Source organism: Rousettus aegyptiacus, unplaced genomic scaffold, assembly GCF_014176215.1.
Source record: "Rousettus aegyptiacus isolate mRouAeg1 unplaced genomic scaffold, mRouAeg1.p scaffold_m13_p_2, whole genome shotgun sequence".
Taxonomy (NCBI): Eukaryota; Metazoa; Chordata; class Mammalia; order Chiroptera; family Pteropodidae; genus Rousettus; species Rousettus aegyptiacus.
In genome coordinates, this window is record NW_023416295.1 from 145,319,157 (window position 1) to 145,334,764 (window position 15,608).

The following is a 15,608-nucleotide window of genomic DNA, read 5'->3' on the forward strand; positions in this document are numbered from 1 at the left end:
TTGAAAGATAGGTATTGTTATTATTCCTAATTTACAAATGAGGCAACTGAGGATCAGAGATGTATTAGAGCAGAATTACAACCTGAATCTAGGTTTTCTTTACATAGTAAGTGTTTGTGTTTATTCACTGTTTTATATGGCTTCTGAGATTTTGGTATATAACTCAATCAATACATTATCTATTATAGCTAACTATGTACTCAGTATGCCTGTTACATAAATTAGGGCTTGCTATCATGCACATAAAGTGTCAATGTTCAGAAACTGGCCTATTTGCTAATTAAATTAATAAGATTTAATTAACTTTACTGGCAAGTCCAATATTTTTTTTCATTGCATTTCTGTAAGCTCATTTCTGATCAAGTAAAACATTCATTTAAATCAATTTAATTTTAATGTGTTTATTTTCAATATCTACCATACATTGAAATATAAAACTTATTACTTAGATATTTATGACAATCATTGCCCCAAATTTCCTGCTTGTAAGTTTCCGCTTAAATAGAAACAAACTGTTCCTTTTCCTTGTCTGGGAGGGAAAAAGTCCAATACAGGCCATTTACCCAAGCAAACTACTTAATATATTTACTTATTACTTTTATTATTATTATTATTATTATATTTGATATTGAGTTTCCTTCTGAAATGAGAAAAGGAAATGGAGAAGGAAACGGAAAGGAAAAAGGTGTTGGATTCCCATACCCTCTTCCCCCACACTGCTATCTCTCAACTCATGAGATTCAATATGCAAAAGGACATTTCTGCTGCTTCTTTGAATTCTTGAGTAAATAATGAAATGATCTGCATCAAGTAATGGACAACATAGAACTTCTAAGGTTGACTATTACTGTGATCTGACAGTTGGTCTTAAGGTGCTACAAAGCCAATTGTAAGAATATAAACCTATATCACAGGTCTGCACATCTGCCAAGTGGTTGTGGTTGTTACACTCAGAGTATCACAAGAGGGTCATGAGGCCCTATATGGAGAGTTAGTCTACAATTCATGCAGGAAGTTGTATAGTGCTGGAATGATTTACCCCTGGTCTTCTTGCCTGAGATCACCACCACCCCTACCTGGTTATGGTGGCTGGTATTTTCGAGGCAGGATCTGGCAATGAACCTATATGCTGTGGCTGCCAGTGTTGAACCATAAGTTGTCAATAAAAAGAAAAGGCCATTTGATAGGCAGGTAGGTTTTTACCTCAAACATGGCCATGCAGGACACCTGAGACTGATCAGACACTGGCCACTCTTAGTGTTCAGGTCACTGTGCATGCCAGTGACCCTCTGTCTGGAACTAATGGACATGGACAAGTTGCATGGGCTCTTCAAGAAGGGCAGTGGACAGACAATGCTGCATGAAGACAATCCTGTCTCATGGTAGTTGATAGAGTCCTCAGGGCATGCCCTGGACATTGATGCGCACGTCAGGCATGTTCCCTTTCTGCCCTTTCTGCACTGAGGCAGCCACCTGCCACCCTTAAGCTGGTCTCGACTTCTTCCTGGCCATGGTCTGCACCCCTAGTGGCTCCTTTTTCAAGTTTAGTTTTTCACAAGTGCAGCCTGTCAGCCGTCTGGTAGGTGGGCCAAACTTAGTGGAAAGATGTTAACATCCTTTTAATTTTGTTGATATACAGATGCCCATATATGTGTATTTATATGTACAAACATACATTTATATTTAAAATAATTCATCAAATAAAGGTTTTTTGTTCTATTTGAGGTGCTTGAAGCATTGGAAAAACACTGAGGTAGATGATTGCATTCAGTTACCTGGTATATTACATACATATATACATATATATACACGTGTGTGTGTGTGTGTGTGTGTGTGTGTGTGTGTGTGTGTGTATAAACACTTAGGGAAATACTCATTGTTATGCTGGAGTTTACACATCGAAACAATTAACAGTCTTCTCTAGGAGTATATTATGTTAGTTTCCTTTTCAAGATTGTCCTAGAAGGAGATGTGAACGTGTTATATAGTCTTCTGGATATCCTATGTTGGAATCTCTATGCCAACAGGCAGTATGTGTGTTTAAAGAAAGCATAAAATGCTTGGTAACTTAGATATGTCTTTTCTGTCCAAAGATTTCTTGCAGTGTAAATAAAGGACATAGTAAATGAGTGCTTCTGAGGAACACATGCAAACAGTAAGAAATATAACAATTATAGTTGCATAGTATATTGAGATAATAAAAAAAAGTAATAGATATAAGGAAAAAAAAGGCAATTGTGATTAAATAAGGCATTTTGTGGTATATGTTATAAAATATAGGTATCTAAAATCTTTTAATATTTTAATAGTTTTCTCAGTTTTAGAATTATTTTGGTGTGATGCTTTTCTAACTATGCTTTGAAGAGAGGGTTTTAGTATAATACTCTGCCACCGTAACTGCTCCATCCCCTACCACACAAACTCATTTCTATTCTTTAGCTTAATATTTCTATAATTCTCAGGTTTTGTTTTGTTTTTGTTTTGTTTTGTTTTGAGAAACTGTTACAAAGCTAAAAAGTTCGAAGACTACTGCTTTAGATTTTTTAACCAGTTATAACTAGTTTATTAGCTGCCTGGTTTTATTTGCAGAATGTTTTTTTTTTTTTTTAAGTAGTGTACACTTCAATGAAAAACCATCCACTGAATAAAATAGTCTTCCAACTTTTGTACTTCATTCATTCATGCATGTTAGGCTCAGGATAAAGTCTGTTGTAATCCTGTTGAACACATTTCTTAAAGCTTTCTAAAGTTGGGTCATTAAATTAACCAGTCTAGTTCTCTCTGATACTGAATTTTGCTCTTATATGGATATGTCAGATTCAGGGATCAAGGATAATTTTTGAATTCTATATCTGCTTTTATAATTTCTTTAGCCTAGGTATGCAGACAGAACTGCATGCATATGACCAAAAAGCATTTTAGTATGTATTCGATAGGAATTATAGAAAAATAGAGAAATAAATTTATTATTTTTGAACTAATAGAACATAAGTGATATCTCATTCATGTTTTTCATAACTAGTCTTGTGCTCAAGCAGCATTTCCCATTTTTTCCTTTACTACCTCCTCAACATGTTAATAGCTTCCAATTTGTTTAATTGGCTTAAGAATTTACTTAAATATATTTTCATTTAGAGGAGGTTATTTGCCCTTTATTTGTACTTAGATGCATCCATTAGAATGTCCTTTATGTAAGAGTGTAGTTTCCTTTTAAAAGAAATGTATTGCTTTCCCTAAACTAAAAAAGAGTGGGCATCTATAACATATTTGTTGGTATTTATCGTTCCCCTGCCATGCTTCCAAAATATCAGAATGATAAGGGGGAAATCATTAATTCTCTCCATTTACTTTAACAGTTTTAATTGGACAGGATCATTATTACATTTTCTTTTAGTGAATTGTGGGTTAGATTTTCAGTGAATCAAACTGTTCAGGTTACTTATGAGGTTCAGCCCTTGGCATAATGTCACTAATGATTTCTACAGGACTTTGAAATCAAGCAACAGGAAAATCTATCAACAAAGAGATATAAATGGAATATTTTTAGATCAAAAATAAGATTCGAAGCTTTGTACTGGAAGAAAAGGACAACGATGGGCAATTGCATACTTGATCACTTTAAATGCAATCAAAATGGCAGTGCCTGCCTAATTGCCAAAATAGCATCTGGACACATGGAAAAATGAAACAGCAGTTGTATTTGATAGGGATTATTGCCATTATGAAATTAATAAAGAAGTCCCTTATGTTATAAAAGCAGTAAGTAGTTAGTTCATTATTTTTTTTCTCAAAAACTTTAGACATGTTTTGATTTCAACATTTTTACTGGTGTATTTTTCCTAGAGTATGTGGTAATACTTTTTATGATGCAGTTCCTAATATGGACATCCTGTGTTCTTTCTTGAATCCTTTTAGTGGAAAGGAATAAAATATTTGTGTATATGCATATATGTGGTATGTGCATATATGTGGTATGTTTGTGTGTATGTGTGTGCACATGCAGAAGGGTCGGGAAAAGCTGTAGGATTCATGGTTTCATCTGCCAGAGATGCAGTCTTTTCTCCTGGTATTTTAAGAGCATCTCTCACAAGTGACTGCCTAATCGTCCAGATCAATCGATGGCTTTCTAAATAGACCTCTTTTTAAAAAATTGTCATTGTGTTATTTGTTCTTTCTTGAAACTTTTAATATTTTTGGTTTAATGCTTTACTCACCTTATAAAACAGCCTTTTATACTTATGAAATAAAATCTACTTTTTCTATGATATTTTTACATAATTCAGTGGACTATTTCCATCTCTAAGTTGGAAACCTCTACTTATATGTTCTGCCATTATGTCATATTCAATGCAACATCACTTTTCCCACAAAAAAATCCCAACTTCCAAACTTCTATTAATACCACAACTGTTTTCCATGAACTTTAACACTCTACCACATGTTTTTTCTTACACTTCAGTCCTAGTCTAGGTAAGGCTTTTTTGAGGACATAATATATAAACCTAAATATAAAACTGATGATGGGGGAGGCAAGCATGTTCCCATGTCCTGAAGTATCCAATTTTTTTTCTTCAGGTAAAGAATGTCATGGGTATTATAAAACTTGAAATGATTGGTGTTAAGGATACAATAAATAACGAGACAGAGCTATCTACCTTTACAGAGCTTAGAAGCCAAATAGAAGGAACTTACATTCTTCTTGGTATTATGAAAATCCCAAAAGGGATAACAGGTGAGGAATCAATATAAGATTCCAGTAGGATCTGACATTTCAAAAAATTCTAAAGGATGAGTAGAAATTAGCCTGACAAATTAGGGTAAGAGAGTATGGAAGATATTCTAGGAAGAATGTGCATTTCACACAAAATCATTGAAAGAAGAAACAACAGGCTGTTTGCCCTCAAATATACCTATCTGTTAGAGCTGGAACATGAAGTTCATGACATGTTGGGAGAGGTGAGGCTGAATAAGAAGACTATGACAGAGCATGAAGAGTCAAATATTTAATTTGTAATAAGGCTGTCACCTCTCAAATGAGTTATATACAAGCCTCTTTAAAAGAAAAAAAACTTCTATAACCCCAAGAATATATTCACTGTGGTCTTTGAATTTCAATTTAAAAAAACCTATTTATTCTAGAAATGAATATTTCAAATTGAAGATTGTCATTAAAAATGAGAATTTTGGTCTTTCTAACAGGTAAAATACTTTTTAATGATAATAAAAAAATTATGCATTAATCACAGGTCTCTGAAAATATGTCTGTGTGGAATCTGCTGTCCAGAATTTGAGAAATTCTGTGTATAGTTGATGGGCAACCATTCGAGAGATTTTAGTTTAATTAGATGTGTATTTAAATAATTTAATTCATGTATACTTAACTGTTTTCTTTTTGAAAAAGCAATGGACTCACATTTGAAATTGGCTCCATATTTCTTCTCATCTGAAGATCCAGGCTGGTAGTATAGTCTCTATCTGGAATATGCTATTTTCATGGAGGAAGACAGAAACAAGATAAAGGGGCCGAGCTAAATAAAACATTTATACAGAAAGCTCTGTGTTCCATTGGCCAAAGCAATGTCTAAGATAAAGTCAATGGGATAGAAAGTAAACTCCATCAGCAGAGAAGTGTAGCAAGGGAGAGAACAAATTATTTATGAATAAATAATACAATTTAACATTAATGTTAAAGTTTTGATTTTTTGCTAAGCTGAGAGGTTAAAAAGTGGTTATCTCATTGTAGTTGTAAATTATATTTTTATTAAAAGATGCTGAGCATTATTCCATTGTTTAAGAACTCTTTCTATTTTCTTTGAACAAATTAAATTTTTAAAAGTAGAAATATTAGAATATTTTATTTTATTACTTATTTATTACTTATTTCACTATTTATTTTTTATTAAACATTACATTGATTAGTAAAATGAAATTATATTATTTGCCTTTTACTATTGGATTATCTTTTTCTCATTGATTTCAAAGAGCTCTTTACATATTATGAAGGCTAGCCCTTTTCTTTGCTATGAGTTGTGTATATTTTTCCCATCTTGTCTCATATCTTCTGATTTCTTTACAGTGGCTTTTGTCATTCAGAAGTTTTTGATGTTCATATACAGAAAGACTAAATAAATCTGAAGTTTGGTCCACAAACCAGAAAAGACATAGACATATTTTTGTATTTTTAAAGATGTGCCTAGGATGTTGGCATATCTTAAAAATGTTTGTAGTATTTTAATCTATGATTTATTTTAAGCAAGATTTTAAAATAAATGTTTTTGATTATAGACCCATGATTTGTTTAGAGTTAATTAATATTTAGGTGTTTTTAAATACTAATATTCCATTTCACTCCTAAATAGTTCTTCAACTTCAGGATATTTTACAAATACCAATTTTCTTTTTTCTTTCTTCTCATTTTATGAAAGTATGCAGTATAAACAATGAAATCACTGCCCCTCTGTTTCTTTAAGTGTGTGTGTGTGTGTGTGTGTGTGTGTGTGTGTGTGTGTTTTACAAGTGTAGATTAAAGATCCTGTATGTATTTACTGAATGAATACATTATTTTGGTAAAGTCTATTTTCTTGCCTTTTCATCCTGTGCATGGTCTGACTGAATTGATTTCTGTATTATGGCAGTAGTAATATTTTAACAATAACATGAAGAAAAGATGTTATTTGGCAGAAGTTCTACAGAGTATTCAAAAAACTCATTTTAAAAACTAGGTTTTCTTAGACATAATTTGCCTGTCAGAATTTTTAACATTTCAATTTTTTAGTTTAGTTTCCCCCAGAGGGAAAGGGGGAGGCGGGATGGAGGAAGCTGATGGAGTATAAGGGGTCTAATATGTGGTGACAGAAAAAAATCCAACTATGGGTGGTAAATATACAATGCAAAATATATATGACGTACTGTCGAATTGTAAAAAAAAAGTTAAAAAAAAATGTCAGTGCAGTGTGTTCCCTGAATTTCTTCCCAGGTTGAGAAATTAGAATATAGTTTGGTAGCCAAGCACACTTTTTAAAGTTATGATCTCATTTGAATGACTTCTCATGGATTATATGGATTTTTTACTCAATAGGTGTCTTCTGATTTTTACCACCAGAGTGACTACTTCATGTCTTTCTCATGAACTGACAGCCATTAGACATCACTACTTATCACAAGGAGAGATGATTGTGTAATGAGTAAAAATAATAAAAGTATAAGTTCAGTTGGTCTTATCTTCTTAATAGACACCCTTTGCCTGAAACGATTCTTTCTGTAAGATGGAAATTCCAATGCAAAGTAGCTACATGAGGACCAGAAAATAGGTGTTTTACCTAGGATTCTAAAACTTTTAATTGTAGTAAGAGAATATTTAGGCATTATTTTTTAAAAGAGAGCAAAATTATATAATTCCTATTGATTATTATCATTGTTATTACCAGAAAAAGGATAAAGGTGCTATTGTTTAACTTTTTTTAATGCTATATAAAAAAAATTACTTACATCAGGTTATTTGTGAGAATGGGGCAATCCTCACTCAAATTTCATCCAAAGTTTGGATATTCACTTAGCATTAAAGGACTTTCATTAAGCACTTTTCCGTGCACTTGGTATTTAATTGCTATTAGGCTGTATTTAAAATAAATTAGCATTTGGTAGCTTTTGAGAACTTTGGAGGAAAGATGTTAGAACTTTTGTGTTCCCCACCTCTGTACTTCCTAGTTTTGGTACCTCAGACAAACTAATTAACTCCTTTTTGTAAGCCGCAATTCCCTAATTTTAGTTGAGATAATACAATTGCATATTTCATATTGTTGTTTTAAACATTAAATGAGGTAATTTTATTTTATGTGCATCACAGTGACTGGTAGAAAGTCCTCAAAAAATAAACTTTCTTATTTTTAAATTTCTTTGAATTATTCTGAAGGTGATTGAGATCTCAAACAGTGGGAGCTATTACTAGGCATCATCTCTTTGGGAGAAGTATGAGACAAGAATTTCTAACATGAATACATTCTTAACATGTTCCTGAAGAATACTAGTTGGTCAAAAATGTGATCTGAGGACAATTCATATTTATATCCTGACAATACCATCTGTAGGCTGTTAAATGTCAATTCCCTGGCATAAACGTATTATGGAGAATTGAATTTTTGGTCTTTAAAAAGGAAGATAGGCTATTGAATTTCTAAGGTGTTTTTCTGAAAAGATCTAATTACAAGACTCTGGTCTACTCAAAGTTTTAAGCTGCATGTAATAGGTCATGATGAGCTGATCACGAATTTAGTGAATGGCTCACTGATACATACATTGATTGGAAGTTCTTTTTTTTTGAAAGAAGGAGGGTTCTTTTAAAATATTTTTTGTGTCAAAGCAAATAACAGTGAGGAGAAAAAATTAGGTGAACATTTTCTCAATGTTTCTTGTGTCAAGTTAACTCAGTGTTGATATTGTCTGACACCAATTTGCTTTAAATTCATTGTGGTTCTAACACTAAAAGTTTTATTTCTCAAAAGTAGCCTTCCAGATTCCATAAAATGTGAAACTGAAGCTTAATGATAGGAACATATATCAAATATTAAAGTGTGATCTACATCTATGACTATGTATTTCAATTTCAGTTATTAAAATATATGTTTAAAAATTTATCTTAAAATATAGGAACAAAAATACTTCCTTTTAAAATCAGGAGATAAATATTAGAAATACTTGCTTGAAACAATGTCTAGTAAGGGGTTAAATTTGGAAATAATTTGTTTACGATCTTAAAAATTCCTGATATTCTCTGAGAATTTTCCAGTAGCATTCAGTAGCAATTCTTACATTTCTTTAGTCTATGTGAGTCTCCTTTTTATACTTGCAGTGGAAACAACATGAGCTGAAAAGCACACTTTTTCAGGTTTATTCCATTTTCCATAAACTGCTGTAGAAGTGTCAAAGAGACTCATTAAATGAAAAATTGTTTTGTATGGTTTTCTGTTGTAGTTTGTGCTTTGGTCTTCTCTGAAGATGTAATTAGGTTCCTATATCTGTGTGTCTAGATCATTTTTATTTTTCCTGCTAATTTAATTATTGTTCAATTAAGTTCTTATCATTACTTTTCATTCATTTATTTATTTTTGCTTACATTTTTTTAACATATTTGCCTGAGGGGGCTTGGATGTGAAACAATTTGATTTTCGATTATATATACATATGTGTGTGTGTGTGTTTGTGTATACATATATATATTAGATTTGTTACAAATTTTTCTTGAGTTCTTATTTTAAAGTAATTACCACTTAACATATTGGTAAGCATTTAATAGATGTTCAGTGAATGCTAAAGTGTATCTCAATCTACATATATTATGAAACCTTCTGGAGACCTACTTATAATAGTATAGCAAAATCACATTCAGATGTTAATTCCTGTGTAGAGAATGAATACCTGCTACATAACCAATTGATTGTGTTTAACTTTTCAGGTAATTGATGAATATAGATTTATTTAACACATGTTCTAGGGTAGTCATTAACATATTTACTATTTAAGAATTTTAATATTTAATGTAAAATATAAATATGTAGTAATTTACTATTAAACATCGGATTGATTGTATCAATTCAATCATTCAATGAAATTACCAATGACAGAATTTGATGAGAACATTTTGAAACTGCCTTCTTTTTTGCTGACATTCCAAATCTTGCAGAAATTCTAATTTGCAATATAGAATTCAAATGAAAGAAAACTATGGCCTAGAGAGGTACATTTAAAAATTTCTATTCCATTCAACCATCAAATACAGTACTAACTTAGTGCCAATGAGATTATATCAAATTTAATTTCATTACCAATTATTTGAAAGCCTTTAGATCACTTAAAAAATGAGTACCATCTTGAGATTTTCATTCAGCTATAAATTCTGGAGTGTTATTTTATTCTAAATTATGGTATCACAAGTGAAGTAAGATCTGGCTTCAAGTAACAAATGGGCCAATAACCAGTTGTATGATTTAAATTCCTTTTGCCCAAGTTTAAACATTGGGAAACTTAGGGATATACAGTCTCACTCTTTTCTATGCTGCATGTGATCCATGAGCTAATCTATGGGAACAAAATTCTTTATGAGCTTGGAAGTTCCATTAGTTCAAAATATCGTTATTAGAGTGATCATTATTATATTTGGCAAATTTTCTGTCTATTTCCTAATCTATTTCAATTCTTTCGGCAGGGATAATTGTGCAAGAAATAATTTGTTTTCAAATAGCTACAGAAATGTTTATAGAAGTGGGTTGAGATCTTAAACTGACTTTTTAACATTTTCCTATACATTCTCTGTGTTTATTTGGCACATATATACTTCTACATACATATGTTAAGTGTCTATAAAAACAAAACCAAAGACAAGGAAGGTTCTGATATGAGCATCTTTCCTTTGTACTATAGTTGGCCTCAAACACTCATACTCTCTTTTTTACCTGCTCTGCTGACCTTCTGGATTAGAGTTTCAGAGAAACAACCAGAGGTAGTTGCTGTAGCAAGACAGCAGCTGGGACCATACGGATCTCAGCATCCTGCCTTATGGCCATTATCTTTGTTTCTATCTTTATGCTGCCACTATGTCTCCTTCTTGTGCTCTCCCTGCATCCTCTCCTCACTGCCTCCTCCTCTTCCTGACTCCAGCTCCCATTGCCCCTTCTAACTACCCTTCCGCCTTCATTTTTCTCTATTTATACAAGAGGAAACAAGATTCTCTAATTGAGAAAAATTTTTTAAAAACTATTTTTTAAATTGTATGTAGCCATGCAGCTATCATTTCTTAATTCCCATAACCACTGTTAACAATAGAAAAAAATTATTTTTGTATACTCTATTGATTAGAGTGTATCAAATTGTAGGTCTCATAAGGGCTGAAAAATAGATATTTAAAATACATGCGACAATTTTCTCATTTTTCTATGTAGGAGTGGGTTGTTGCTGTAATAAAAAATAATTTGAGGCTAACGACAGGGAAGAATAGTGAGTAATATCCTTCCCCCTTCCCCAACTGCTGAAAATGAAAATCATGTCAGCATCAAGTCATTTTTGCCACATCCCTTGTTAACAGCTTTTTTAGGGTGGGTCATAATTCTGTGTTTTGTTAGTGTCTTAACTCCATAGTGACATGCTTAAATCGTATTCCACATTGATTTTGTAGTATATATATGTTTATTTTTAGGAGACCCTGTGAATGATGGATCTCATTATTAAGTTATTATCAACTTTGTAAGAAAATATAAGCTTTGAATGAAGAATAAATTTATTAACCTGAGAAGGTTAATAATTGATTTTGCTGTTTAGAATGTGTATGGTGTCACATTGTGTGTGTCTAAGAAAGTAAACTTACTGTCTGCCTGTCGCCAGGAAAAAAAAAGTGGGACCTAATCAAACTGCTGTGGGGTCAACCCTTGTGGTTTTAAAGGCCCTTAATGTTGTCCAGCTGCAAAATAAAAGGAATTGGGAGGGGAAGTTGTAAGGAGTAGAGGGGGTTGGGGGGGAATGTGTGGAAAAGAACAGGGAGTCTGGCTTTTATTTTTTTTTAAAGTGAGTTCAGTGCCAGCCTGGACATTGGCTGTGCAGACTATTGAGCCATTGTCTGCTCCATTTCCAGAATAGCCCCCAGTTAATCACTTCGGCTTTGAAGGGAATTTCCTCGTGGAATTCTCCACAGAAAATCTAATCAACTGACCTGCCCTCTCAACAATGGAAGGCTTTTTTTTCTCTCTTTCCCTTATTGGGGCGGGCTCTGTAATGTAGCCTTTTGTGCAGAATGAACCCTCCCAGTAGGAGTGGAGAGCGTGTATGAGTGACTGTGTGTGTGTGTGCGTGTGCGTGTGTGTGTGTGTGTGTGTGTGAAGAATGCACACTATCTCGTGTTGGTGAGTGTGTGCTTACTCCCTGACCAGATGCTGCGGTGCACGGGGCAGCCACCATCTCTGCATGCGTGTCTGTGTAAGTGTCTCTGTGTGTGTATGTGTGTGCGTGCGTGTGTATGTGCCTCTGTCATTTCATGTCAAAGGTACATTACCTGATTACCTTCCTTGTCTGCCAGATTTTTATCTAGATAATTGGAACTGCTATGGAGGCTGTGCCTTGCCAGCCAGCTTAGGATCTGTAAAGCCATAGTTTGTCCACCTTGTTATCTGTGGCTGCCTGGGCAGAGGAAATTAAAGAGATCCAAAGCCAGGGGAGCGCCTCCTACCCCTGACCTCCCCAGCAATCCCCTACAGGACAGTTTGTTAGTACCATCTTTTTGTTTTCATTTTTTGGTTTGGTTTGCATTTTTGTTCCCTCGCATGTGTGTTATTTTGGCATGTGGTTACCTATTCCCCTCCACATCGCACATCGTGTTTTATGGAGTTTGGAGCTGAGGAAACTTTGGTTGGGTTGCCAGGACGTTCGCACCACTTTGTGGAAAGCACGAGCTAACAGTGAGACCGACAGAGTGAGTGACAAGTTGTTTACAGGTTTCCTTGAAGGGGCCTCTGCTATATTTCAATCTGTCAAAGTTGCTTTTCTTTCCTCAGAACAATGCCTGATTGTTGTATGTGAGAGAGAGAGAGAGAGAGAGAGAGAGAGAGAGAGAGAGAGAGAGAGAGAGAGAGTGTGTGTGTGTGTGTGTGTGTGTGTTTCCGTGTGCGCACGGAGAGAGCCTAGAAAAGGGTGAGAAGGAATAACAATTCTTTGTGTAAAAATACTATTACTATTATTTTTTTGCTTAATTAGTTAATAATGCAGTTTAATTGAGGTTCTATTAGTATACAAATTTCTCTTTTAATCAGCAGCAAATACATTTAAAATATACTGTGTGTGTGGTGTGTATGTGTGTGTGTGTGACTTTTATTATTTAGAGGGAGAGAGTATAGGAAACGTGTTAAATGAGTTGACTTCTCACATTTGATGATGTCTAGAAGAGAGAATTAAAAGGAAAGGACAGGCACCCTGAGGTTGTCTAGTGCCTTGCAGCCCGAGCGTGCGGCTCAGTGGAGGGGGGAGCGGCCAGACCCCGCTGCTAGAAGTGCGCTACCCCTTTAAGAGACTGGTCAAGGAGTCCTAGGAGAGGGAGGGGGGAAAGGGGGAGAGAGATTGAGAGATTGAGAGAGAGAGAGAGAGAGAGAGAGAGATTGAAAGAGAGAGAGAGAGAAATTGATTGAGAGAGAGAGAGAGAGAGAGAAGGAGGGGAAGAGAGGTGGGGGGGGGCTCTCGAGGAGATCGGACCGAGAGAGAGAGGAGATCGGAGTTCGCTGTCCTCTCTTCTGCGTTGCGGGCGAGAGAGAGGAGAGAGAGAGAGAGAGGGAGAGAGAGAAAATCAATTGGTTTAGAAGGTTTGGACTCACTTGACAGGTTCAGTTGGAGACGATCATAGGTGGCTGCTGTGACAAAGGGAAATTGTGCTTTTCCAGCATGCTTACTGACCCTGATTTACCTCAGGAGTTTGAAAGGTGAGTACAGTCTTTCCCCCCTGATATATTGAAGTACAACTCTCCGATTTTACAGTAGTCTCTGAATCAATTGGAAGATGCTCCCCCGTTTGTTAGAAAAGCTTTTAGCTAGTGTTTCTGCAATCTTGTTAGCTGATTTTTGCGGTGATTGCCCAGACCAAATTGAACTGATTTGTAAAGTCTCCGAGATTTCTGCTAATGTTTTTAAGCTGCGTCTTATAACAGGAAATTAAATGAACATTAAGCATCTCTCTCTCCCCCACTCACTGCTTTTCTCTTGCTCATTCACTCTCATACTTTCTTCCTTCATTGATATTTTTCTTCCCTTCCACACCTTTTTAAATGCTTTTGTGCAGAGTGTTAACCATTTTTAACATCTCTGTCTGGTAATTTCTAGGGTGACAGAAGGTTTTAGTTGTGGTTAAAACAGAGGCTATAAGTTCCTATTTGATCCTTTCGTAAAACTTTGGAAGCTACTCAGTAAAGCACATGACCTTTTGTTGATTCAAGAGAGCAGGTTTTTTTTTTTTTTTTTAAAGAATATTTAACATTACAGCAATCTATTAGTAGATTACTTTTGAAATGTCAAAAAAGGGAAATGGGGGCGATCCCTTTCTAAGTTTTAGTAGCCACTTTTTGCACTAGCTGTATTAAACTAAATTTTGATTTATTATAATTTTTTCCTTTTGCTATGATGGGGATAAGCATATTTGTAATTAAGTAGTTCCTCATTGGAGAAATATATGCAATATCCTTCCATTTGATGTTGCTGCAAGTAAAGCAGGGCTTTGAAAGAATTTTAGCCCTCTTAGTGTTCCTATAAGTACACATTGCAATTTTTAAATTTGAGTTCTTATCCCAGCATAAGTTCATTTTTTGGGGAACTATAAATAGAGTTTTGTTTGCCATTAAAAAGAATTCAAACTTTGTATTCTGTGTGGTGAATTTAAAAAAAAAAAAAGCTAAAAAAAGCCAGGATGCATGATACCCAGGCTTTTTTTTCATTTTCATGAAAGCTACCTTCTGTATAAACATTTGTTGTATCTGACTATGCAATGCAAGCTAGGTGCTAGACCAGCTGGTTAAAAATATGCTAAGTCAAGCTGTTCATCGCTCAAACAACTGAATTTGATATGAAAAGACGAAAAAAGAAAGGACAAAGATTAAAACATTCTAGAAGTAAAGCAATGGGAGAGAAGAATATTGAGAATAAAATAATGCTTCAATGTGGCCAAATATTAGAGAAGCCAATATCAGATCGGGGAAGAAAGTAAAATAGCCAACATATATACTTTAATACTGTCTTCTTTTTTTTTTTCATTTCTTCATCTTTTTTTTTTAATTTATTTAAAATTGGGGTGAATCCTCTCTAGATAATTTCATTGAATAATTTCAGTTGAACTTGCTTAATAGTTTTGAATTCATATTTTCAAAGTTCATATATTAACTCTTTAAAATAGCTTTTGTTTGCAAATATAACCTATTTCATATGTAGATATTGAAGTTAATATTGGAACATGCTATTGCTTAATATAGCAGTTTGTTAATATGTCACCTTAAGTTTTCTAGCATGTGTGCAGAATAGTACTTAAATGATATTCTTTAACTCTATACTTTTTGAAAATAAAACTCTGAGTCTGATTTGTAAGTGTGTTAACAGACTGTTCTTATAAAAAGGTAGTTACATATTAACAGGCTGTAGCCTATTTCTCTATATAGGCAAGCTTTCCTGCTGTGAACTTTATTTGTATTTTTTCAATTATCTCTTTTTTAAACTAAACTTTTCCCTTTCCTATTCTGATGCGCAAATCTCTTAACAATTTTTTCTTCCTGGTGAGAATTTCATTTTTTTTGTTACCCAGAGGCATGCTTTTCTAACTGGCTAATTAAATAAGCAAGTGGTAATCAATAGATTTGTTAGTATAGACAGTATGTTTGGAAATAATTGTAGCTAACATATTTTTGAAAAATGTCATACAATATAAAATTTTTGGCATTTTTTATTTTTTCCTGTGGTTATATTTAGTAATAAATACAAAAATCTCAATCAATCATTACAAATGTAATCATTTGTTTACATTGAATTTGTATGAGTAAGTGTATCTGTAGTCACCCACATAGAATATATCTTGCAGACTCAATATTGAATATTTATAT

General features: G+C 33.8%; 1 protein-coding gene across 6 annotated transcripts in view; it reads left to right on the forward strand.

Moving 5' to 3' along the window:
* Positions 1-15,608, forward strand: part of SOX5 (SRY-box transcription factor 5) — a 660,043-nt gene that overhangs the window by 273,430 nt on the left and 371,005 nt on the right. For 2 of the 6 annotated variants that reach the window (XM_016119239.2, XM_016119240.2), the window contains exons 1-2: positions 11,505-12,454; positions 13,354-13,451. The exons of 2 other annotated variants lie outside the window; for them this stretch is intronic. In XM_016119239.2, the coding sequence (XP_015974725.1) occupies positions 12,323-12,454; positions 13,354-13,451 (230 nt within the window). In that variant the 5' untranslated portion in view covers positions 11,505-12,322. Of the gene's footprint in view, positions 1-11,502; positions 12,455-13,353; positions 13,452-15,608 lie in introns of those variants that run through there. 2 more of the 6 variants (XM_016119241.2, XM_016119243.2) reach the window with 2 other exon arrangements.